The 26,797-nt window shown below is 32.5% G+C and overlaps 1 protein-coding gene across 1 annotated transcript in view; it reads right to left on the bottom strand.

The window, feature by feature from the left end:
- The window catches only part of LOC145261136 (carbonic anhydrase-related protein 10-like), a 1,563,849-nt gene that overhangs the window by 1,144,035 nt on the left and 393,017 nt on the right, over positions 1-26,797 (bottom strand). Inside the window, exon 2 of the mRNA XM_080119410.1 lies at positions 3,857-3,895. Within this exon, the coding sequence (XP_079975536.1) occupies positions 3,857-3,895 (39 nt within the window). The remainder of the gene's footprint in view (positions 1-3,856; positions 3,896-26,797) is intronic.

Raw genomic sequence — 26,797 nt, 5'->3', positions numbered from 1 at the left:
TAGTGCTAACGATACAAAATACCATCCCGAATTACTCATGACTTCTAATTCTGTCATGGCTGCCGAAAAAAGAGAACTCTTTTTTATTTGATTAAATAAAGAATTCCGTTCGGAATACCGTGTTTATTCAATTTTAAGAGAAATATTGTGTTCGAATGGAAACAACAGCAGAACGTCCTCAAACAGAAACATTGTAAAAAGTATACTCAACATGAGAACCATAGTGCGAATAATCCAAATTATCTATCACATACACAGTTATCAATTAATTGAGGAAATACTGTTATACATCTTTTTGTACGATTCGTACCATGCTTTGCCATATAATTTTGTTCTTCCTAAACTGTTTTCAATAGTCTCCTCGTCCAATACTTTAGTTTACAGCCGATTAATATCCGAACAACCTGAAATTCAATTTTATCTTAACGTATAAAAATATATTTGAGTTTTAATTTTAAAATTGCACTGCACTTAAAATTCGTTAATAATATATGAAATGTTTTAGAAAATAAAACCTAATCACGCCGTTAGTTTTTGAATGTTTTAACTGCATTATTATGATGCAAAACAATCATCGCCAACCCTTGAAACATTTCTTAAGAATATCAATATATAAATTACAAAAAAAACCCACAGATATATACATATATATATATGTGTGTGTGTGTGAGTAAGTAAAAGATATGCGCATATTTTGCATTATATACATATATATATATATATATATATATATATATATATATATATATATACTGTACTTCAGAAAAATTTCGCTAAATCCGGGGTTAATTGCGCCAACTAAAAAAAAGTACTCTTTATAGTAGTGGTTGCCAAAAGAGCACTTTTAGCTATTTGGCACAATTAACCCGGACAGTGCAATTACCCCAAAGTATGGTATATATATATATATATATATATATATATATATATATATATATATATATATATATATATATATATTAAACCAACTAATATATACAGATATATAAATGATAGAGGGGAACAGAAAAATTAGCGGTTTTGTAGGTACATTTTTCTGTACACTCAAATATTGTATGTGCTGTCATTATAATTGGTTGTGGGCCAAATTTATATTTTCTTAAAGAAGAATAGAGATTAAAAAACGTTAAGGGTGTAAGCAAATATTAATCCATTCTGAACATCCTTTTCTAAAAGATTTAGAAACACATTAATAAAAAGCTAAGGGGACCGACAAATTGACTGCATATACCTTTCTCCGTCTACTTTTCTCTTGAGAGTCGCCCATAATAAAGGTGAATGAGAATTTAAAACAAGTTTTAAAAATATAAGCATTATCGAGAGTGGGAAGAGAAAAACTATTAAACGGGGGAGAGTATGAGATATTCTTTTTTTTTTTTTTTTACACGCTGAAAATGTCAAATGGTGGGTGTAATCAAGATAGGTTACGAAGATTAATGGTAACAGTTTCAAGAATGTATTTTTAGAACGAGCATTGTGTAAATTAAAAAAAAAATGTGATACGAGTACTCTTCAATTAATATTTTAAATTTCCAGAACATAACTGCCAATGGAACTGTTTGTCCGTTGATAATATAGTTTTACACATCTTCACTTTGTTATTATTGTGGTCAAAGTAGGTGACTAAGATAGATTCGGACACAGATCCTATTTAAAAGAAGGTGTTTTTGTATTTCCAAGATTGAATACATAGAGAACAGGAGTTGTAGTACTTACGGTCAATATGGCGTACTATGAAATACAAGTTATTTATCCTCTCCAATTGCGAAATGCTCCTTAAAGAGGGCCACTCCGCTCCTGCAAAAATAGGTCTGAGCAGATCTTTCTGTACTACTGGTTATGGCACCTCAGTCACGGTTTTATTAAATCTGCATGACCAAAGTATTTGCGATCATTGTACAACTGACTGCATCTGCTGTTTCTAATAGAGAAACAACGTGTAAAGTTGCTTGCATCAGCAACAGCCGAATCGGACATTTATGTCTACTGGGTTTCGATCTTACATAATGGGGTTTACTAAAATTGTACGACTAATTATGTACGATTATTTGCTTCTGCTGTTGATTTACTATTAAAGCAACTTTTACACAAACTTGCTGCTGGGTTTTATTGAAATAAACTATAAATTGAATTTACTTACAAATTTAAATAAAGGTTAGTTTTTGGCAAATACATTTTAGATTTATATAGGAAATATTCAGAAAACTATTAAAAAAATTTTTTTTTCCAATTCTGTGTACTACTTTTATTGCGTTTTTTTTTTTTTTTTAAATATTTTCTCTTAAGCCAGAACGTAAAGAAAATAGAAATAAAACTAGTTATGTGTTACCAAATATTTCAAATTCTGTTATAAATTTTCGTTTCAAAGTTTTAGAACAGAGTTGGTGTTCAGAAAAAAAAATCAACTTTGTTACTTAGGTTTATTTAAGATTTAGTTTTACCTTTTTACTCCAGTTTAATTGATAAGACCAAACACAAAAATAGGAAATATAAATTTAAAAATGATTGAGAAACCTTTAAAAAATTATTTCCTTTGCTTTTTTAATCAATGTGCGCTGCTTTTCCAACCTGCAAAGAGTGTTTATTCCGAAAGCCGTTATTAACATTAGGAGGTTAGGGGTGGTAATTCCGAAAGGCATTTCCTTATTTTCAACCTCCCCGCGACTTTCGGAATAAACACCTTTTGTAGGTTGGACAAGCAGTGCACATTGACCTTTTTTTTTTTTTTTGAAAAAGGAATCAAAGTCGCGTTATCATAAAACGAAACATTATGCAATATTGTTACAAAAAAAAAACAAAATAGTTTTTAAAAAATAATGGTTATTTACTTTCCTCCTCACGAGGGCAGTTAGACATTAATGCTTTAAATGTAGGGAAAATTAATTCACCTAAAATAGGTGCACGGCATTGAAAACATTGCTTCAGTTCTCAGGGATTTATTTTACTTTTTAAAAAGATTTTCGGTACTAGTGCACTAATTAGTCAGTGCTGAAATACTAACGTTATTATTTAAAAAGCCATTCTTAACATGGGAGGGGAGGGTGTCTTGTAACTATTCTATACTTTAACCTTACAATTTAATAAAAAACATATCAGAAAACTTTAATTAAACTTGGAAATGCGATTTAAAATATAGCGCGGATCAGTAAGTGCACTAGCACCAGAGTTTCTAGTGTTACAGTTTTATTGTATTACAAAATTCAACTCTAAAAAAATGGTCACTTATGAAATTTAATTTGGAAAAAAAGTAAAAAAATCTTACGGCTGTGGGTTGTGATTAACTAAATTCGTTTTGTTTGTATTTAAATAATAAAGAAATAAACTAGACAAAATACTGTTAGAAATTCTCTCAATATATGTTGACATATATTCGGTGGTTTTTAAATAGTATTTTGTCTAGTTTATTATTTATAACACCTTTTCCCAAACTTACCGTGTTAAAGAGAGAGTCGGGCGCCATTTTGAATTTTCCAATACATCGGTGAACACAGCATGTTTTTCGAGCTGAATAAACATGTTACATTGAATAAACACACAAAAACATATCCAGTTTGAATCTAATTTTTATAGTAATACACGCCCCTAATAACATATCCAGTTAGGTAACTTATCTTGCCTTTGATAACATTTATTTGTTATGTATTTGTTTTTTGACAACTTTTTCGAATCTATGTGTACAGTAAAACAAACCCGGTTTGAAATAGGCTAGCATATATTTCATTCTATGGATACAATTTTATATAATTTATTGTTTTTATTTAGCAATTTTTTTGTAGATGTAATGGAATGATCACACGCTAGAAAAAAAACTAAATTATAAAGTCAAGAAAAGGAATGATAAAAATCTTTATCTTACCTGCATTCAACTGCGGTCGCTTCAGGGAGGTGTGGTCCCCTAAAAGTAAAAGAAAGTACAATTATATTCAAATTCTTGTCGGGACATATTGATTTTATTGAACATACGGCAATAAAAATAAATGAGTTAATACTTTAGTATTAACTCATTTATTTTACTATAATAATACTTTAGTATTAACTCATTTATTTTTATTTCGCGTCGAGGTATTAGCGTTAGAAAGTTTGTGGATGAACTCTGTTTAATATTAATTCATAGCTAGAACCAAATTTGTGTAAAAAAAAATAGGTTTCCCAACGTTTTTTCAGTGAATGTTTGATTAACAGCTGGTTTCCTCGTATTACTTATCAACCCTCCCTTTTCTGCGGTGAGACTACACTGGTGTATAATTTTTACTATGTTGTTGTTGTTTTTGTTAGTATTATTATTATTATTATTATTATTATTGCTGCTGATTTAGTTGTTTCTATAGTTGTCGTTCTTATTCGTTTCATTTCTTATTCGCTCAATACACCATCTCTCATCAATCTCTTAAGTAAGTAATTAACCACGTTATATAAACAACTAAATGCAATGCCAATACACACATAAATGTATTAGATAGTCCGTCCATAGTTCCCAATAATGTTCAGATAGAGTTAATGCTCAAATTATATTTTTTTTTAATTTAAAGTTAATAATGATCAAAACTTTTTTTTTTTGCAAAGGGAAATGAACATTCTTAAATTAAATATATTATGAACATCACGCAGTATTTTTGGTAATTTGTTTAAAGGTTACTAAAGGTTATAAAATCAAATTATCAAATGTTTAAATAAAATCGAAATAACTCCAAACAAAATACCATGTTTTTTTTTTTAACGCAGCTTTATAAAATATAAAAATACTAGGTATAATGCACATAAACATGACCGTAAATAAGTATATCAACGAACTCACTTTTATAATTTAACAATATCAAATCTTTCGTCAGTATACACCATTTTACAGCAGTGCCGGGTGCCTTGGACAGGTCATATATGCTGCATGCCTTATTCAAATCTCCCAAGCTAGCTCCTTTACAGTGAACTGCCCAAAGGAATAAGACCCGCAAAGGGACATCGGAAACGGTTCAAATACAATCTGAAGGTCTCCTCCAAACAGTTCGACTTATATTCTAAATAATGGTAAAACTAACCCACAATAGATATTCCAGGCGTGCTACAACTCATAGCATTAATTATTTTGAGCTGAAATCAAATTAAATTTTTGATCCAAAATTTCAAGTGTTTAGACCCAAATTTGGTGAAGGATTTAAAAGGATGCGAAAAGTCAAATCGTTTAATTTTGCACCCCTGTACACCCACATTTCTGGCCTAAAAAAACATTAAATAGGTATTCCTTAATCTCAATACGCATTATGTCAAATTTCAAGTCTGTAGACTTTAAATTGACGGAGTAGTTCGGTAGGGAAATGTACACTCACACACACAGACAAGCAATTTCACTTTTATAGATATATAGATTTATATGTATTCTTATCACAACGTTTCGGCCGATATAAACTTGTCGAACTTGGGAATGCTTCTCTTGAACTCGGGAATTTGGACTGAAATTCGAGCAGTACTCTTCACGGGAGTAACGTGCTATTATTCCGTTAGCTATGACTGGATAGAGATCCTAAGTAATTCGCAACTGTATACAAATAACCAATCCTCATCTCAGCAATTAAGAAACTTCATATATATATATATATATATATATATATATATATATAGTCATCCACATACAGTACTGTTTCGCTGTTTCACAGCTCATCAGTGCGGCTAGACAGGCAACTGCATCAAGCCAGGATTGAAACCCGACCGTTTGTACGGCAGTCAAGGCTCCTAACCATTACGCTATTGGCGGCTGCTTGAACGAGTAGTGAGTTTAACGATGTTTTGATATCGTCTGAAATACCTCCGCTCGATTTGTTTACACAAAGAGCGTCGCTTATATGCTAATGGTAATTCGTTTTTCACTTCTCAATATGCTCAACTCAAGGTGAGGAGCACTATAGTCATCCACATACAGTACTGTTTCGCTGTTTCACAGCTCATCAGTGCGGCTAGACAGGCAACTACATATATATATATAAATATATATATATATATATATATATATATATATATATATATATATATATATATATATATATATATATATACGTTTTAAATTCAATATTCTAACACTTAATTGCAATTTAAAGACAACTTTCATATCTTTTCAAAGAGAAGTAAACGCAAATATTTAATGTTGTATACGGAAACATCGTCTTCATCAGAATCTACAAGAGACAGATTTAAGGACAATCGGAGGATGAATTAAGAAATATGGAAGACGGAGTATAAAAAGCTCAGATCGTTAGACCAGACAAACTTGAAAGAAATTTTGAAAAATAATCTAATAAATATAAATATTGAATAAAGTTCTAAAATAGATAAGGTATAAAATCAAAATGGCTCATGCTTATTGAAATATAAAGGGACCTCATTCTCTTATTAGTGAATATTGAAAATTACGCTTCTGATTCATATAGTTGTATTTGGGAGTCAGCCAATCAAAGCCTATTCATGTATCAGTCTCGTTCCGCGATCTTTAGGGTGTCTTGTTCCAAAATCTTGTTTTTGCTTTGTTAAGTTATTATTATAACACGAATATGTTGATGCACAATTTCATCTTTCATTCAATTTTCTACATTGATTTTGGAAACAGAAAACCATAGCAACTGAATGAAGCAACTCGTATTGCAATGCAACAACGCGCATTTTTTTCTACTCATTTGCCGATGTCATGAGAAAATCTAATACGCAAATAAATAAAAGAAAATTTTTCGTTCTAAGCAAACAGATATCAATCGAAATCAATCCGTTTTCACGATCGGCTTCGACATTGATGGAGTGGCCAGACTTGGCAGAACTCAAGTATTTTCAAGAAAGTCGACGAAAAAAAAAATTGCATAGATCTTTGTAGTTTCCAACTCCACGACATTTCTAAAGATCTGTTCAAAATTGTTCAAAAGTTAGGATTAATATTTGTTTACATCAATCATGTACCAGTAAACGTAGTAATGCTGCTTACTTCAATTGAAAGCGTGCTTGTGCAAACATTATTTGTACCAAATATCAACTGGTTCTTTTCATTATTATGCGAATAAATAATTATTATTATGTCGACTGTTCTGGAGGTTAAAAGTGTGATCCTCAGTTCAAGCGATAATGGGGACGTTTCTCTTTTAAATATATTTACTTAAAACATTTACTCACGTTTGGAAGACTGAATAAGAATAATCGACCACATTTATATAATGGATGTCTCAGCTTAAAATTCAGTATGAATTCCTGAATTATGACACGATAGTTTGCGAGTAAAGCAACTTTGCGCCTTGTTACTACCAGATGGGTGATCATTTGAGAATTTTAGGGGCGGTTTGTGCTCGCCGTCTATCTCATTATTTGTTTTCAGTCGTCCTGTGTATACTCTTCACTTGCCACTGGTATTCAACAATCTTGAAATATGGATTTTTTAAAAATAATCTTATGGCTTAGTGTCCAATCGATAACAACCTGAAGAAATAAGTGCAAAAAGAAAAAAAAGGAAACATTGTAATGTAGTGCCGATTATCGTGTGTACCTAATATATATATATATACATACATATATATATATAGTCGAATATTGCATTCTATGTTGGAAACGTCGATTGAATTAAATCGCGTTGCTAAACGCCTTCTGCCGGCATTTCAAAAAACCACGGCAGATTTTCATTAACTTTTTTTCCTAAATTTCACATTATGTTGAAAAAAAAAAGAAACAGTATAAAATTCTGACGAGGGGCTGTAACTGGAAAATATATCAATTTTAAACAAGTAAATATTTGTTTAAATTTCCTCTCCATGAAAATCCAAGACTAATTCAGTAATAAGTAAATACTTGTTTATTTTCATGCAATTTTGTTTATTTTCATAATATTGTGTTTTAACTCGGCTTTCAAACGTATTTTATACGTATCGTAATATAAAAAAGAGTATACATATAAACACACAGACGGCATTATCGCATTGATACACTAGTTTTCGTCAGATCGCCGGAATTAAGCAACGTTGAGTCTGGTTAGTACCAGATGAGTGCTCTACGTTTATCTCCGTATTTGTTTTCACTCGTCCTATACATACACTTCAATTTGCTACTAGTATTTAAAAATGCCAACTAAAAGGAGGTGTTGTTGGTGATTGTCCACCCCTACCTCAAGAATTTCACGCGCAGGTACCCCTAAGTGGTTACCCATAATCCGTCAAAGACTGAAGAAACCTATCTATCTATCTCTCTCTATATATGTGTGTGTGTATATGTGTATGTACATATATGTATATATGTGTGTGCCTACATATATGCATATATATGCATATATATATATATATATATATATATATATTAAGAAATATATGATTTCAGTATTGTTATGTTAAAACAAAATTTATTTATTACTATAAGGAAATTTAAAAAATAGATATATTTATAGATTAAAAAGACACACTATAATTTGAAGAGTTGGTTTATATTATTTATTCCAAGGTTTTTAGAAATGAGGAACTAGGGGGATAGGTTGCAAACATGTCAATGCGCCATCTAGTGGAGGTATTGGCACACTTATCTTTGTACTCCTCAAATTGGTGTGCATGACTGCCATCCCAAGAATAAGCCTCTTCTGAAGGCAATACACAATAAATCCTTCAAACAGTTTGCTGAAGGCATTCCAGGAAGCCCATAGATTACTGGAACCATGCCCTGTGGTCTGATGAGACGAAATTTAATTTGTTTGGTTCTGATGGGGTTAAGCATGTGTGGCGTCGACCAGGTAAGGAGTACAAAAATAAGTGTGTCATGCCTACAGTCAAACATGGTGGTGGGATGTCATGGTCTGGGGCTACGTAAGTGCTGTAGGTATTAGAAAGTTACATTTCATTGGGAGGACTATTAACTACAACATGTACTGTCAAATACTACAGCAGAGCATGATCCCCTTCTTCCACAAACTGGGTCGCATGCAGTGTTCAAGCATAACAACGATTCAAACCACACATCCAAGACAACAACTGTTTTACTGAAGAGGCTGAGGGTAAAGGTGATGGACTGGCGAAGCAAATCTCCAGACTTGACCCCAATAGAACATTTTTTGGGCATACTCAAGCAGAAGGTGGATGTGCGCAAAGTATTAAATATCTGCCAGTTCGTCGACGTCCTAATTGAAGAGTGAAAGAGCATTCCATTGGCTACATGTGAAGCTCTTGTAAACTCCATACTCAGGAGTAAAGACAATTTTGTATATGATGGTGGTCATACAAAATATTGAGAGTTGACATGGTGTATGTTTATATTGACAATTTTAGTAAGGGGTGTACTCAGTTTTATTGCCAGGGATTTAGGTTCAGCATGATGGTGGGAATGTCATGGTCTGTGGCTGCATAACGGTAATTGTCATACTGAAAAATTGCGACCCAGTTTATGTAGCAAGGGGATCATGCTATGCTACAGTGTTTGACAGTACATTTTGTAGTTCATATTTTCTTCAATGAAACGTAACTCCCCAATATCGGAAGAACTTATGTGCCCCCAGACCATGACTCCCACCAATACTGCTTAATCGTAGTCCCTAGCAACAAAAGTAGCCATTGGCTATATTTTGAATTATTTTCAGAGGCTAATAAATTTACTCCGCAATATATTCTGCAGACAGACTACTTTTCATTGTGTCCAAAAAACATTTTTTCAGTGTTGTCCCTTGAAGAAATTTAAAAGGTGTATTAAGTTTTGTGACACACTGTATATATATCCGTGTGCTAGATTGTTTATATTTTAAATTCTCCCGTATTATGCAGACAGTCGAGACATTTCATAAAATTGACGTCAGTGTAATTGTTAAATAAAACATATCATAAAAATCCCCCAGAAAAATGCATATGCAAACAAAGCAATCTTTATCTAATCGGTCACATATTGATGACTGAGTATATAAAACGTTTCGTATTAAAATTTAAAAAGAACACCTAGATTTTCATATCAATGACAAACTGAATAATATACAAATTTTATATATATATATATATAAATGTAAATTTTATATATATATATATATAAATGTAAATTTGGTTCGTTCCAAACGAATAAAACCATATTTCTACGTTACCAATTTATTTGAAATTTTCAGACAACCCATCTTTAGAGTTGAGGCATGTTTTATATTATTAAAATAAATTTACCTCGCGAATTATTAAAATATTAAATAAAATAAATATATATTTTAACCGTGTTGCGAATCTGTTCTGTGGATAAAACTTAACTTCCGGTTCGATTCATTTCACAGCCACGAATTGACGAAATATTTCATTTTCTGTTTAGTAAGTAAAAAAAACAAACAAAACAAAACAAAAACATAATTCATTTGTTTATCTTCCAAATTTTTTAATTTACACATTTTTTCTTTATTATATAAAGCAAAAAAAAGTTTGTCGCTTGCTTTGTGAGTTTTTTTTTTTTCGATATAAGATTTGTCGGAATAAAAAAAACATGATTTAAAAAATAGCGCGGATCACTCTCTGTATTAGCACTGAAAAATGTTATTAAACATTTATTAATAATTTCTCACTTTTACAAACATTTGATTTTAAATATCTTTTTAAATGACGACTTTTATCGACTTTTTTTTAAATACCCCCCAAATGGTGTTTATTTTGAAATCCGTTGTAAACATGGAGAGGTTGAGGGTGTTTATTCTGACAGCTGTTCTTAACATTTGTGGAGGTGGACCTAATATAAAAAAAAAAAAAAAAAAAAAAAAAACTTAATCATTTGCTGATAACTTCTCACTTTTACAAATATTTTTTAATTTACATGCGCGGATGAACAAATTGTTGAATAGTGCGAAAACAAAACGTTTTTGCAATAAACTTCGGGATATTATTTTGGGTAAATATTTACATTTAGGTCCACCTCCACAATTTTCTTTTTTAAATGACGACTTTTATTGACAAATAAATTTACATCTCCGCAACTTTTATTGATAAATAAATCTACTTCTCTGCCACGGGCACTAAACCCCTCCTTTTTTTAAATTGTATTTTCAAGTGGGTATGCTGACAACAAATATCAGTTAAATTTTGCAAATAACATCCCCTCCAAAAGTGGTGTTTATTCCGGAAGCTGCTCAAGATTTGGAGGTTATGGGGTGATTCCAAGGTGGACCTAATCTAAAAAAAAGGGAGCGACCATTAAATAATTATGCTGGTCGCCATGGAACTCAACGCCCAAGGAGTACCTAAAGTGGCACTTATGCACTTATGTTATCGTGCTTGTTTTTAAAATAGTATTTTCATGTTAAATTCAAATTTTCCAATATGTTTTTCTTTTATTAATTTGTTAAGTGAAAGTACAGATAACCCGGTCGGTTCTAATGTGATGAAAATCTAGCCCTCCCCACAAAAAAGGGGTACTCTGGATAATAACCAAACATTAAAATTGCCTCAGTCTCGAAATATTTCTTCTCTACTGAACGAGGAAACAAACGGTGAAGTGTAGTTCACCTTCTGTTTCTCTCCCCCTCTCTCTTCCTCTCTTAATATCTCTCTCTATCCATCTCTCCCTTTCCCTCTCTCAATCTTTCTCTCTATATCACCCTCTCCATCTCTCTTTGAGCCGCTTTCTCTCTCTAACTCCTTCTATCTCTCTCTTTTCCTCTGTCTCATCCCTCTCTGTTTCTAACTCTCACCCTCTCTCTGTTTATCTATCAATCACTTTATCTCTCTATCTCCTTCCCTTTCTCTATTTTCCTCTCACTTTCTCTTTCCTAGCTATATATTTTCCTCTCTGTCTGTCCATCTCTAATCCCTCATCCTATTTTAGTCTCCTAAATTATATTCAGTGAATAAGGCATTGTCAAAACATGGATAAATCCTATTTTAGTCACCTAATTTACTGATTGTGAGAATAGAAGTTATTTGGAAATTACTGCTACCTTGAACAACACCAGAAGTAACTGGTAAAACCTTTCTAATTAAATTGATTTTGGCAGCCATTTGGTAACAAAATGACATAGCCTTACCCCTTGCTGCATGAGAAATACCTGCGACCTTCCTGCCAAGTAGAAGAATTATTAATTCTACTTTAAAACATTCAATTTTTCAGAAATCTCATGTTCGACATCTCCAAAACATCCAATATGGGGAAAAATATTGCAGAAATGCAAACTTATTGTTTAGGATGAATGCACAATGGTACGCAAAAAATCACTTGAGGCTCTTGGTCGATCCTTGCAAGATTTGCGTGGCAATGTCAGACCATTAGGGAATGCAGTAATATTGCTTGCAGGAGATTTCAGACAAATGTTACCTGTTATTCTTCAATCAACACCAGCAGATGAAATAAATGCTTGCCTCAAATACTCTACTTTTTTGTTCCATTTGAAGACATTAAACTAAACTAAAATATGCATGTCCAGTTGCTGCCTGTTCGATCCGCACAAAAACTATTGCATCACTTGTGGGAAATTTGGTACGAAAAAGTGCCAGCTGATCAGAGTTAAGGGCAAAATTCTTTGACTTTTAACTTCTGTAATTTTATTTCATCAAAAGAATAGTTAGATTAAAAGGTTTTTGCAGATATTCAAATTATAAGAATTCCATTTGACTGAGTGAATGAGCTATTCTTGCAGGTAAATACAAAGATGCCCATGAACTTAACCCTATTATTAAATGTAAAATTCCAAGTGAGGTAGTCAAATACAAATCCATCGACACTGTTGTGAAAGCAGATAATGTGGTTAATTATCCAACAACTATATTTGCCACGGATGCCACCGCATGTATTGCAACTGAAATTTGGTGTACTAATTATTATGTTGTGAAATATTAACCAATCCAAGCTTTGCAATGGCACATGGCTTGCAGTAAAAAAAATTAACAAACAATATCATAGAAAAAACAATCTTTACAGGATCATTCACAGATGAATATATCTTCATTCCATGCATTCCTATGATTCCACTGGATACATCATTACACTTTAGGAAACTGAACTTTCCAATTTTATTTTCATTTGCAATAACCATCAACAAAGCACAGGGAACAATTTTACAATTGTGGGCCTTACAGTTACACACTGACTGTTTTTTCACATGGACAATTTATATTACGTATTCAAGAGTCACCAAACCGGAAAATCTCTATATCAGCTAAGAAAATGGAACAACAAAAACTGTGTACCCATGCAAAATGGAAAATTCAACCTATAAGAGACATGCTTTTTCTCATTTTGGAACTTTTTCCATTGCGCCAATTTGAGCAACCGCAACGCGTGGCAGGGTACAGCTAGTATATATATATATATATATATGTATATATATATATATATATATATATATAGATAGATAGATACACACACACGCATACACACATATATATACACATATTTATATATACATTATATATATATATAAGTGCGAAAATAGGCAGAAGAAGGTAAAAGTAAAATAAATATATACAGAGTCCAAGTTTGGAATCACGCTTGGTTTAACCAGGACAGTCGCGGAAGTTATAGAGTCGAGTTTTTTTTCTCCTTTTGCGCTCAGTAGTTAAGCACATCTGTTGTTGCAAAGAAAAAAAGAGTACACAAAACCTCAGCTTCCTGTACCAACGTCGACCCTCAGTACTTTCTGTAGACTCGTGTGTACCTCTGCCATCTGCTCCAATGGCCTGTTTTTATAAAAGCAGTCCTCCAAATTTGCATTCGTGTATATATATATATATATATATATATATATATATATATATATATATATATATATATATATATATATATATACCATCAGCGCACTTTCACTCTTAATACTAGCAAATGAAACACAGCGAAGCAATTGATATTCTTTTCTTTATTTTAGTAAAATATAATTTTAATTGTATTTCACTCTTTGTGCGTACCAAATTATTTTTATTGAAAGTTCAATGTTTATTAAATACACCAACAATGTATATTTAATATAATAATAGTTTAGCTATTTTCCCAGATCCAATTTTTTTTTATGCAAATCATGTCAAAATTTCAGTAGATTTTCGTCATTCAGAAGCAGCCAATTGTTATTATGACGCTATTGACTCCTATTCATAATATAGTCATCAGAAACATAGAAATTCTATTCTTAGAAAGAAAACATTTATGGCAATATAATATCGAAGAAAAAAAACAGAAATAAAAATTATAAAAGACTCATCATAGTGTGTTCTAGCAGTCCTTTTGACTTATATATATATATATATATATATATATATATATATATATATATATATATATATATATATATACATACAGGGTGGAACGATAAAATTGTGCCTTAAGAAAAGACGATATGATTCCATTTCTGTTTGATGAAAACCAGTTTTGTTTCGGACAATCAACTGGTTGGGCAGTTGTGTACACACCCACAGAGCGATAGACGCTTTCTATAATGTCTGAACGTGACACAAAGCTCAATGAGAGAGATCGGAGATTCGAGGCTGTACAACTCATACTCTCTACCGATCTAAGTTATAATAACAGGCCATTGCCAGCACACTTCAAATGCAAATCCCGGCTGCTTAACGTATCAGACAACCCAGGGTTATATTTTCTTGTGCGGTCGCAAGTGAGAGTCACATCATGCAACCTCACACCTTGGATATCAGCTTGAAAGTCGACACAAAACCTCAACCGAAGTTGAACAAGAAATTTACCCGCTAGACTACTTCGTTTTGTCATACGGCAAGAACATCGCCAACATGACCTCCAACGAAACCAAAACCAGCCTGATCGCCACCATGCGCCGATTAATCGCTGAGATCCCGCCAACCCGTGTAGAAAAGGTACGCTCCTGGTTCTGAAGCTGTATAGAAGCAGTGATTGAATATATTTTAGCTTTGCTACATAATCAAAGCTGAATTGATTTTTTATCAGTTAAATTTTAAAGTAGTGTTTTTTTTTTCTTTAGGGCGACAATTTAATCGTTCTACGTTGTTGTGGTGCGTATATATATATATATATATATATATATATATATATATGTGTGTGTGTGTATGTGTGTGTGTGTGTGTGTGTGTGTGTGTTCAGACACGTCTGATTGAACACTTTGATAATTTGTCAATTTGACGGGCGTTTTTTTTTATTAATTTCAGTAGATTGTTTTTCGGACATATTCTTCTCGAGCGCTTTCTATCGGTGCGTCCGATTATCTTCAGGAGCGACTGTTGTTTTCGTTTTCTTTTTCTATGAGGCTTGGTTAATATGGCCGAAAAAAAAACAACCTTTGGCGTCATACTGAATAAGTTTCCCACTGAAATTAAAAAGACCGCTCGACAAACTCCGAACTATCCATTAAGATCAGAAAAAAGAATAACTCCGTCGTGTTCAATCAGACGTGTCTGAATAATAACCTGCTGCCAAAATATCCATGTATACATGTATATATATATATATATATATATATATATATATATATGTGTGTGTGTGTGTTTGTGCGTGTGTGTGTGTTTGTTTGTGCGTGTGTGTGTGGAAACAATTATTTATTATAATGAATCGATTATGGGTTAACGAGCATGTTACCTGTATTGAAAGCACTTAATAAAGAAAAAATAAGTTTTATAGCTCTTATCTTGCCATATGATGCTTATAACAGACGGATGGTTTATGTCCTAACTGTAAAACTTAATACTTCGATTATTTGGATTCTAGAAAATGTCTAAAAATTGAATATCTAATTAGAAGATATTTACATAATAATAAGAGTTTAAAAATGTTCTAAAGTATTCATAACGAAGAGGAATATTCATAATTAATGTTTACTTTTTATTTCTGAATGTATAACATTTTTTAAATGCAGTTTCAATTCCCACGTTGTCACATTTTCTAAAAGAGAAACTGAACAGAGTATAGTCTACATTACCCCCATTCTGTCTCTCAATTATGATCTCAATATTACTAATGAATAATACATTAGTTTTGAAATTACTCTAGTCCATAAAATACATATACACATAAATATGCCTTCCTTAACATAGATAGTGTTTTGTTTTGTAGAAATCGTTCCAGATAAAGCATTAAGAAGAAATATATACTACTTCTACATAGGCGATAAAAATAAAGTCCGCACTTTCAATTTTTTCAAAAACTGCAAATTTAAGCTAAATTTAATGTAACTGTTTAAACAAAATATACCTCATTTTATTAGTCTTTTATTCTTCTATGATTTTATATGTTGATATTTGACTTTTAATTGCAATATTCTAATGTTAACATCAATTTAAAATAATAACCTCAAATTGAGGAGGCAAAAAGAAAGTGGAAAATTGTTATTTAAATGTTACTTTAGGGCATTAATGCAACACCAATACAACAGATACACAATAAACTAGTTTATATTTATTAGCAGAGCTCTTCTACAATGTAACAACCTGCAGTATTTGGGGAATTCCTTTAATTAGACTGTAGCAATTCTCCTGGGAAAGGGCATCCCACTTTTCTTCATTTTTTGTCCAAAGTTCTTTCAAATTTGAAATTTTATCATTGCGTAGCTGTTGCTTGATGTAATACCATACGTTTTCGATAGGATTGAGGTCTTGAGATTGTGCAGGTCAATTTAAACAGGGAATATCATGCTCTTCCAGGAACCTCTTGTATTGCCAGCTGCGTGAATTATTCTACATGAATATAGGATTATCATCCAAATTCCGACCAAAGTAGGGTAGAAAATATTAATGTACTTGGTCGACTTAATTCGACCTTCCAAGCAAACTATAGGCCCTGGACCATTGGCACTAATAATTCCTCACACGAAAACTGAAACTCCACCCCTTGCAGCGTTGAAATTAAGCACCCAGTATAAAATCCTTCGTCTTTCCTCCGACGGACGTACTGCCTACCATCACTGTCAAGCCTATTGAACTTGCGTTCGTCGCTAAAAACACTTTTGATCAATATAAAGAGTCATGGTCTTCATTGCATCTGACGAATTCAGACGGCGCTTGCTCTTCTTTACAGAAAGCATTGGCTCGCGTTTCGCAATTTATCCTCGAAAATCAAATTCCTTTAATCTGTTCTTAAAAAAGAGACCACTTTTTAACAAGATTGCACTGTAGTTGGATTTGAGGAGCCGTTTCAAATCTGTTTCTTAGGCTGCGGATCTTGATAGCATTGTCTTCCTCGTTAGAAGTAACTGTAGTACGACAAAATGTAGGGGCATCACGAACACTGCCGGTGTTTTGGTGATTTTGCACAGTCTTTCCTACCGTTTTCTCATCACGTTTCAATCCGCGGCCGATTTCTCAATTGGTGGAGATTAATGAGCTGCTGACGATCACAAAGAGATAGTCGTGGCATATGGACTGAATGTTACGCTGTATAACCGGGAACAACAACAAATACGATTAGAGATGCTTTGTTGCCTGTTGGTGGATATTTAAGCTGGTCTAAAGCGAATTTATTACTTCGGACTTTCTTTTTGCCTCCTCAATTTGAAGTTTTTTTTTAAATTGACAAGAATATTTCAATTAAAAGTGAAATATACCCAGGTAATATAATAGAGAAATAAAAGGCGAATCAAATTAGGTATATAATCTTATAACAATTACATTAAATTCAGACTAAACTTGCAGTTTTTGAAAAAAAATACATGTACGAACTTTCATTTGGCCGGCCCTGAGGTCAAATACTAGCCACCAACAATCGTCTATGGATAGATTTCTAATAAGATAAGAGCAAGTTTCGCCCTATAGTCAGAAACATCGCTCATGAAATGAATAAATGACAATTAAAGGAAGTGTTGTTACTTGACTGTTCGAATGTCAGGTTTTTACTTTCTCTCCTTTTTTCTATTTATTTCTATTCTATTTTTATTCTTGTTCTTTTTCATTTTTGTTTCCTTTGTTCCTTTCTCTTACTTCTTCTTCCTTTTTTTTCTTTTTTTTACATTTGCTTCTCATTATTATTCGTCATTTTCTGTACTCACTAGGTGTAATCACACTGGCTGTCATCAAAGGTCGCTCTTTGAGAGCAACTTGTGGTGTTGCCTGGAGTCTGAACTATAAGACTCCCCAGCCTTTTAGTACTCTCTACCGTTTTCTATAACCTTCTCGTTGGCGGCGACCGTTTGTCTTCGCTGGAATTTGGGTGGCAATAAGCCTCCCCAAACTCCTTTGCATTCATCCAGCGGAGGTATGGTTTGTGTCTTTTCTCCTCAGTCTTTCCATCTTTTTTGACCCTCATTATTTGGTGTTGTGCCTGTTTATGGTGAGACTCACCAAATAATAATAATAATAATAATAATAATAATAATAATATCATCATCTATATATTAATACGATAACGCGTGTGTTATTTTCTGTGTGACGCTTACATCTGGGTCGTTTAATACTTATGTACTTCCCTTTCTTGTCATGAATAATTTTACCAAGAATTATTCATATATTTTGGTTTCGGTTTCGGTTATAGCTAATGCTACTTAAGTCATCTACTTTTTTATAAAATAATTATCAAAATTTATCATAAATTTTGGTTTCGGTTTGGATTAGGGCTGAAGGAACTCAAGTTATGCTCGATTACCGAAATGTTAATCATGTTGCCTTATATTTGAGTCAATTCACATGACTTAAATTCATATTGATGCATGTATATCACGATTGCTTAATTGATCTTTAATATATAAAACCCTTGGAATAATCTCTTCTAATATATATATATATATATATATATATATATATATATATATATATACTTTTGCAGTTTTAATAAAGAAGCTATAATAATATCAGAATATCTCGAATTGCGCTGAACATCTACAGAATGCCAGCATGAATATATTACATATGAGTGTGTCCCCTGTGGAATTATTACAGGTCCCACTAGTTGTTGTTATTATTATTATTATTATTATTATTATTATTATTATTATTATTACAAACATTTATCGGGTTCCTGTACTGTTGAATATAATTGCATGAGATTTGTCATTAAGAACACTTGAGATTTCTAATCATGTAGATTTAAGGAAACTTATTAAGATTTTGTTAATATTTGCAAAAGAAATCCCACATGATAGATTCAAATTATTACGTTGGGAGACATTTTGGCGCGTTTCATGAGAACTGATCTGTGTATTAAAAAAAAAAGAAAAAAAACTGGAGAATAAAAAATATATTTCCAATAGACGTTGCTATTCTCAACTAATGATCTTCATGGTACTCTTTATTGACTCACTTATCCATCGCAAGGGAAATTCCTTCCGTATCCATAACTAATTTGCGTTATTTTTTTTCTATCCTATTGTCATTGTCAGGCGATGATCTTACTCGTTGACAACTTATTGTGCTATAAATGGAAGTCTTCTTTGAACGGGGAAAGAATGTTTGGGGGTCATTTGTGAGGTGAGTGCGTTTGCTTCGAGGCCGATGCACTCGGTCTGAATTGATGTGATTATATCCTCTTTCTTATTCCCCAACGCGATAGTTTGTGTACACGATCTGTCTTTATTACGACCCGTCTTTCGTGCACCACCACCACCTCCCCCGTCATCTAAGCATTTCTTTACTTATCTATTCGCTTTTCTCACATCTTATCTCATTTGATTTGTTCGTTTTCTGTTTAGTTTATTTTCTAGATGTGTTTCCGTATCTATAAGAGTTTCCGCATATAAATACGTATGTCTGTCTTTGTGTTCTACTTCACTCTTGAAGATCATTGTTTGTCGCTAAACACAAAAATTATATGAGCCAATCTTATTTTGAAATACGCCCAAGTCTATATATAAAAAGCTATGTCCGTCATGCTGAAGTTTGTAAAAAAATAATAGTCGGTGGTTTGTCATGTTTAACCTCTAAACAGCATTATTGTTTCTTACAATAATATATAGAATTTCTTCTAATCGTCTCGCACAAATATATCGAAGTAAAAAGGCGCAAAAGTTATTTACTTCATCACATTTATTTTATGATGAAACAAAAAAAATCTAACTATAATCAATAATACAACATAACTTTAAAATATAATTTAAATCTATAGTCGAGATTTTTTCTCGTTTTGCCATTGATAGTAAAACACCCCTTTTTCTATTTAACCCATTATTTAAACAACATTCTTACGATATTCAGTCAAGTATATGCAGGCGACTTCATGTAAGTAAACTTATTAGCATATTTCTTTGACAACAGAGCGTTCATAAATTAATAATTCATTTTCATGATTTCTTATAAGATGACTGTATCTTTTAAGTATTACGTTAAATTCTATTTACCTTGAATCTCTGTATTATGAATAACTATCAATTAAGCCCGACTTTGCTCGGGCGTATGTACTGTTCATAACTTATTGTGCATATATATATATATATATATATATATATATATATATATATATATATATATATATAGTTTGACTCATGCCCAGGTAAACTACATCTAAAATGTATAGTGTTTATACCCGAAATTGTCCGAAGGGTTTGGTAGAGTTTATTTATTTATTCTTACAATTTTCACTTCTTCGCAGTCAAATTTTCGCTCAAAAACTGATTAAAAAGCTTGCTGCATGTCTGAATACCCTTTATGTAAAATTTCAAATGTTTAGACCAAACAGTGGCTGAATAATTTGATAGAGATCGCAAAGGAAAATTCTTTTGATCTTTGACTCCTTTGCAGCCAAATTCTCGGAAAAAACGATTAAAAAACTTGTCCTATGACTGATTACACTTTATGTAAAATTTCAACCAAAAATTGCTACGTCATGTGGTAGACCACAGAGATCAATTTTTTTTACATTTCAACCCGAGTTTTGAACCCTTAACATTTATTGTATTTGACTCAAGTTATTTTTTTAATAATAGAACACTCTGCTGTGATAATTTTTTCCAAAATAATAAACTAAGTATAGAGATAGATAGATAGATTTTACGTGGTTGTAGTCTAGATGATAATAACTACAGATAATTTTGAAATTGATGTTCCCCACTTTTCACAATGTGTCTTTCGCTTTAAAACTGAACCCCAGAAACACGTAAAAGCATCGCAGAGTACTTATAAGAATAAGAAACGAGCGTATTATTTTATTATTGGAATCCTTTGATATGAGTAATTATTTTATTTATTCGTGACTGTTACCCTCATCGTTACCCTCATCGTCATAGCTGTATTTTCACGTCGTTTCGGTCAGTTATCCCACTGACATTAGAAAGTCAACGAGGCAATTCCTATGCAAAGGTTCCAAATTCACCCTTCTAAACTCATACTGCAGCGTACAAGAATAATCCCATTTTCTCATCTTCCGATAAAAAATATATTTTCTCTTTCTCTATTTACTCTCTCAGCACCGTAATCTCATAATAGCAATAGCAAAACACTTAATCACTGTTTTTTTTTATTAAAATTAATACTTATCGACAAGACACCGGATAATTATTCCACTTACTAAATATATTAGCTGTATACATATTCCGGTGCATAACGTTAAAGAATACGAAACGCTCTCATTCAACACTAAGTTCAACAAATTGACGGAATGGCACTCGTGTAAACAGTTTAGCGTAATAACTAGTCGTTCATTGATTAAGAAAATACTATTTTCGAACACAAAAAACGACTTTCTCGCTATCGCTCGCTGACACATTACTCGAACAAAACCCTTTATAATCAACATAAAATACAGAGAATATCGTTTTCACGTGCTTTCAGTAACTGTTGATGATATATTCCGCCTTAAATGCACGTCTATCATCTGTGTTAAAATAAATACATCACGTTCAACATGACCCATAATTTTCCGTTCATAACGGTGAATACGCAAACAAACACGTTTTTACTAGCTAGCAACCCAGTTGACACTATAAATCATAATCGTCTCCTTCTTCTGTCTCACCGTCCATTTTTCATTTTACATTTCACTCTCATTTTAATCTTTTTTTTATCTTTGTCTTCTTCTTTGGTCATCTTCATTTTTACACTGTCTTCGTTTTCTGTTTTGCCGTCCTTTTTGTCTTCGATTTTAAATTCTTCTTATATTTATGTAATTCTGCTCCTCCCACACATTTTTATTCTTCTTCTTTTCCAGCATCTTCCTCTTCTTCATCGTATACGCCTCTTTCATTGTCTTCTTATTTTTCTTCTTCTTAACAGTTTTCAACTTTTATGGCTGTTTTCTTCCTTTCCGTCTTCTTTTAGACTTTCCCCCTCATCTGATTTATAAACGCTTTCTACTCCTTTTTTTCCTAAACATCTCTCTTCTGTTCTGTACCTTCTTAATCTTCAACTTTACATTATAAATTGTTTTTTTTTTATCACTTTCTTTTCACTGCGTTTTTTTAAACATTCTTTCCTTCTCATTAACCGTATTAATTTTCCTTCTTTTGTTTTTTATTCCACAAGTTCTTATCTCATGTTTTGCCTTTTTCTTCTTCTCGTGCTTTTTATTCTCTCTGTTCTAAACAATTTCTTCCGTGGAAATTAAACGCCACTCTATTAACTGGTTTATAGGGTTTTTCAAAATTATCTCTTTCGTTTCGGCAGTTTATAGGTTTCAATATTCAGTATCATTGTACCTGTAGCTATTACAGTAACACACTAATCTGAGTAAAATAGTTTCAAGACGTATTATAGAAACAGTTTACGGATGGCTTAATGACATCACTAGCTTGTACAGGTATTCACGTTGACGTTTTACAATGAGCTTTGCTCTAACAAATGGGATTATTATCTCTTCTGAAGACACATACTTTTACAAATCTTGCATTACTAGACACATTTTCAGAAGTATTAGTAGTTAAATACAGGATTACTTTTAGTATTTTAACATTTAACATATGCGTAATTATGCATATTACAAATCGTGATGAAATAATAGCGTTGTTATTTATTGACCAACTCTTACTATTGGAGATACCTTACAATTCTAAAACAAATACCTACATTATACATTTTGATTTTATCCGAACATAATATGTAAAATATAGCACGGTCAGTATTATGCATACATACAAAACACACATTGCATTATAACAGCTACACCAACGCAGCAAACACTACGACGATTATTGCCGCCATTATCCGACAGATTATTGCCGCCATGATCCGACACTGACAAAGTGTTTGTAAGCCAGTAAATGTACATAATAACTGCCTCTATATAACAATAACTTACAATGCCATCCACCGATGTAAAGTGGGAAAGTAGCAGCTTAAAGCTACACTAACTGCCAGCAACAAACAGCGCCAACAATGACAGACAGTGGATTCCGCGAGTGGCCACTGGCAGACGCTGCATGACAGTAGAAGCCATATGCTTTTATTTCACCGGTGCTCCAATTTTTTTCTTAAGTAGCTACTGAGTGCACTAGATAATCATATCTATATTGGGGGGGGTCTTCGTCGTCGCTTGTATGACTTTGGGTTAATTTCCATCTGGCAACGCCGGTACACGGGTCGTGCTAGTTTTATATAAACAACCTATTTTGGATGTGAACGCTGTCACTGCAATCGTGATGGTTACGGTGCTACATCTTATTTCAACAATTAATCAAGTAAATAAATAATAGCTTACCAAATAAAGAATACCGAAATCCTCATATGATTTTGGCCGATCCAATCTTGAAGCACCTGTCACATTGCAACAATAACATTAAGGTACTTGCTTTACAAACACTTCGCTATTATGTGCTCCAATGATCTTACTGCACTTATACTCCATAAACTAATATACCCTGACCAAGATGACAACCAGTATCATACCACCCATCACTGTAGAACGTTATACTTAAATAATAAATCCTAATGTATTGAGAGTTTTAGAAACTATTTATATCCAATATTTCATAAATAGATTAAAACTTTATTATTGCAAAATTATAGCTTTATACTAGGCTGATAAAATTAATTATTAATCAATACCGCCATATTTTAAATAAAACACTCCTTTTATGTACACACTTACGTACTTATGTAAAATGCAATTTAGGAGAACACATCATTTAGTTCTTGCTAGTACAAAAGAAAATTCGAAGGGATCACAACTAAAATATGGCGACAAGATTTTTCTATAATATTTAACAAAATATGTTAAAAGTGTGTAATGTTGCACAATTACACACAAATTGCGTCTAGAACTCTCTTTGTGCTGCCAGTTTCTCGGACTGCATTAAAATGCAGACATTAAAATGTAATGCGGGCAAGCATATTTCGGGACAACTATAACCAAAAGCATGACTAATGTTCAGTAGCCTCTCACCTTTTACTACAATATATTTGTGACAAATTAATTTACACATACTTGAATTATTTGAGTGTAAACAACTTATTAAACTAGGAACAACATTCGTATTTTATAATTGGAAAGTTTACACTTCTTTCGGCACGAGTATTTAAGCTTAACATTTTCCAATGCTATACGTTTCATCGGATGTAATTACCCTTTTTCAATCCTCAAAGCAATTCAAATATAACGTTAATAACATAGTCTTGATAAACGAAGAACCTTAAAAGAAGAGTGACGGTAATTTTCGGGAGGGACTTCTTTTATTAATTGGTAGATAATTCCAAATTATGGTAGCAAATTAAAGGATTAAGTTAAAATATGAAACTAAACCTAGAACTATTTTGAAAAGTTTGTGAGTTAAGAACGTTTGTAGGTAAATTAATAACAAAATAAACATGTAATAATGTTAGCCAAATATATCTGCTATTTATAATGGAATGTATAAAAATAAAAAGCAGTTTTTGATAAATAGAGTAAGATAATGGAAAACGAGAATTAAAGTAATTTTCAAAAAGCAAAAATTTTTTATACTTTGCTCTTTACCCACCATTTAAAAGAAACTAATGTTATACAATGCAATATGATATAAACAACACACACTCGTAGTAGAAAATGGACAACCGATTGGGCTGGTGAATCTGTTACTAGCCTCTCGCTCCTAGACACGGTTCAAAAGAGAGTCGCCAACCTGATAGGTCCTGAACTGTCATCTAAGCTTCAGCCTCTGTCCACTTGATGAAATGTAGCATCCCTCTGCCTATTCTACAATTACTTTAACGGCGAATGCTCCGACGAATTGCAAGCACTTGTACCCCTCTCGACGTAAATACCCCCGATAAACCCGACAACAAGCTAAATCCACCCCTTCACAGTAGAGATCCCTATGTGTAAGAGACGATTCTACTCCAGTAGTTTCTTCCGCAGAACCGCTAGACTTCGCAATTTCCTTCCGGGTTCCTGCTTCCTCAACTGTACTGCCATGCAGAAGTTCAAGTGTAACGTGAACCTACTTCCCACATAGTACCCGTTTAGCTTATGTCCCTGATAGGAGCCCCCTACAGCAAAGTGGCAATGTGCCCTGTTTGGGGTTAAAACGTAATATTAATGTCCCCAGTTTTTTATATCTACACTTTTAATGCTGGATAAGAATTACAAGACAGAACATGATTACGTTAAAGAAAATCTTAAGTTACAATGTCATTATGACTAATGCCATGAAGAAATAAGAGAGGCTTGCTAAGCATTTTAATATCTGTGAGAATTCATATAATATGAATATGTATGAACATATTTTTTAAGAAAACATTTAAAATAATGAGGTCGGAAGGTGCATTACGCAGTGCATGTTTTGCATGGGGTAAAAAGTGCAATTATAACGGAGAAAACACTTGGCAATTTGGTTAACCATCCCTGTTTTTAATTGCAATAGAAATTGCAAATCGAGTATTTGATTATGTAATTACCACAGAGAATTACTTCGCTGTGCGCGCCTACAAACTTTAATCTGAAGTTGATGAAATTATGCTAACCATTAAGGTTCATGAAAGTTCCGCGTTTAATTCAATAAAATTGATCAGGAATATTCCTTTTATTTACATATGTATTTTATGATTTAAATGATTTTGAATCAAATATATGAAAAAGGTATTGCCACATACATCAACACGTGTACATTACTCACTATTTATCATTATCTCACCTTCCACATAAATATGTACCATAGTGCCTATCGCACGTCTCCACCATGTGTATGTACGTATGCACGCATATATATATATATGAATGTATGTAGGTTTATATATATGAATGTATGTAGGTTTATATATATATATATATATATATATATATATATATATATATACGGATATATATATATATATACATATATATACAAACATATATATACATATATATATATATATATATATATATACATATATATATATAAATGCTGTTTCTTTTTGTTTTAGCGATATGTTTGGAATGAATTCAATTATTAACGAAAGCGCATTTTTTTTGTACCTAAATGCGAGCTGGGAATAATTTTCCCTTTAACCAATTTGGTACCTCCACATGGGAAGCGGTATATGTATTATTTTTTTTTATTTTAAAAATGTAATTATCCACAATCCATTTCAAAAATAATATATATATATATATATATATATATATATATATATATATACGAGGGGCGTGCGATAAGTAATGTCCCTGGCCCACTCCCAGTTTTCTATTCTAGCTGAAATTTTGCATGTGCAATGATTGATTTTCAACGTTTTATGTCGCAAATTACAGCTCTAACCTACTTGTGGTTTCTGTTTTCTGTTTTATAGGTGTTTGGACTGAGGCCGGTGTGAAATGGAGCCTGTTGAATGTTGACAGTTATCCGGTTTTTATTTTGATGAAATGAAACACACTATTGGTGATAATGCTCCATCATATCGCCATGTAAAATGCTGGCATCGTGAATTCGGAAGTCTGTGGAAACAGTTCCCAGACCTGGTCGCCCCCTTCTGCTATTGATGAGAAATCTGTCCGTCAAGTTGATGCTGCCATTTTGGAAGATCGGCGCATTATTATTCGCCAAATAGCCCAAGATGTCAAAATTAGTACA

Source organism: Euprymna scolopes, chromosome 37, assembly GCF_053919585.1.
Source record: "Euprymna scolopes isolate OS-2025 chromosome 37, ASM5391958v1, whole genome shotgun sequence".
In the NCBI taxonomy this organism is placed as follows: Eukaryota; Metazoa; Mollusca; class Cephalopoda; order Sepiida; family Sepiolidae; genus Euprymna; species Euprymna scolopes.
This window is presented reverse-complemented; position numbering and strand designations above follow the sequence as displayed.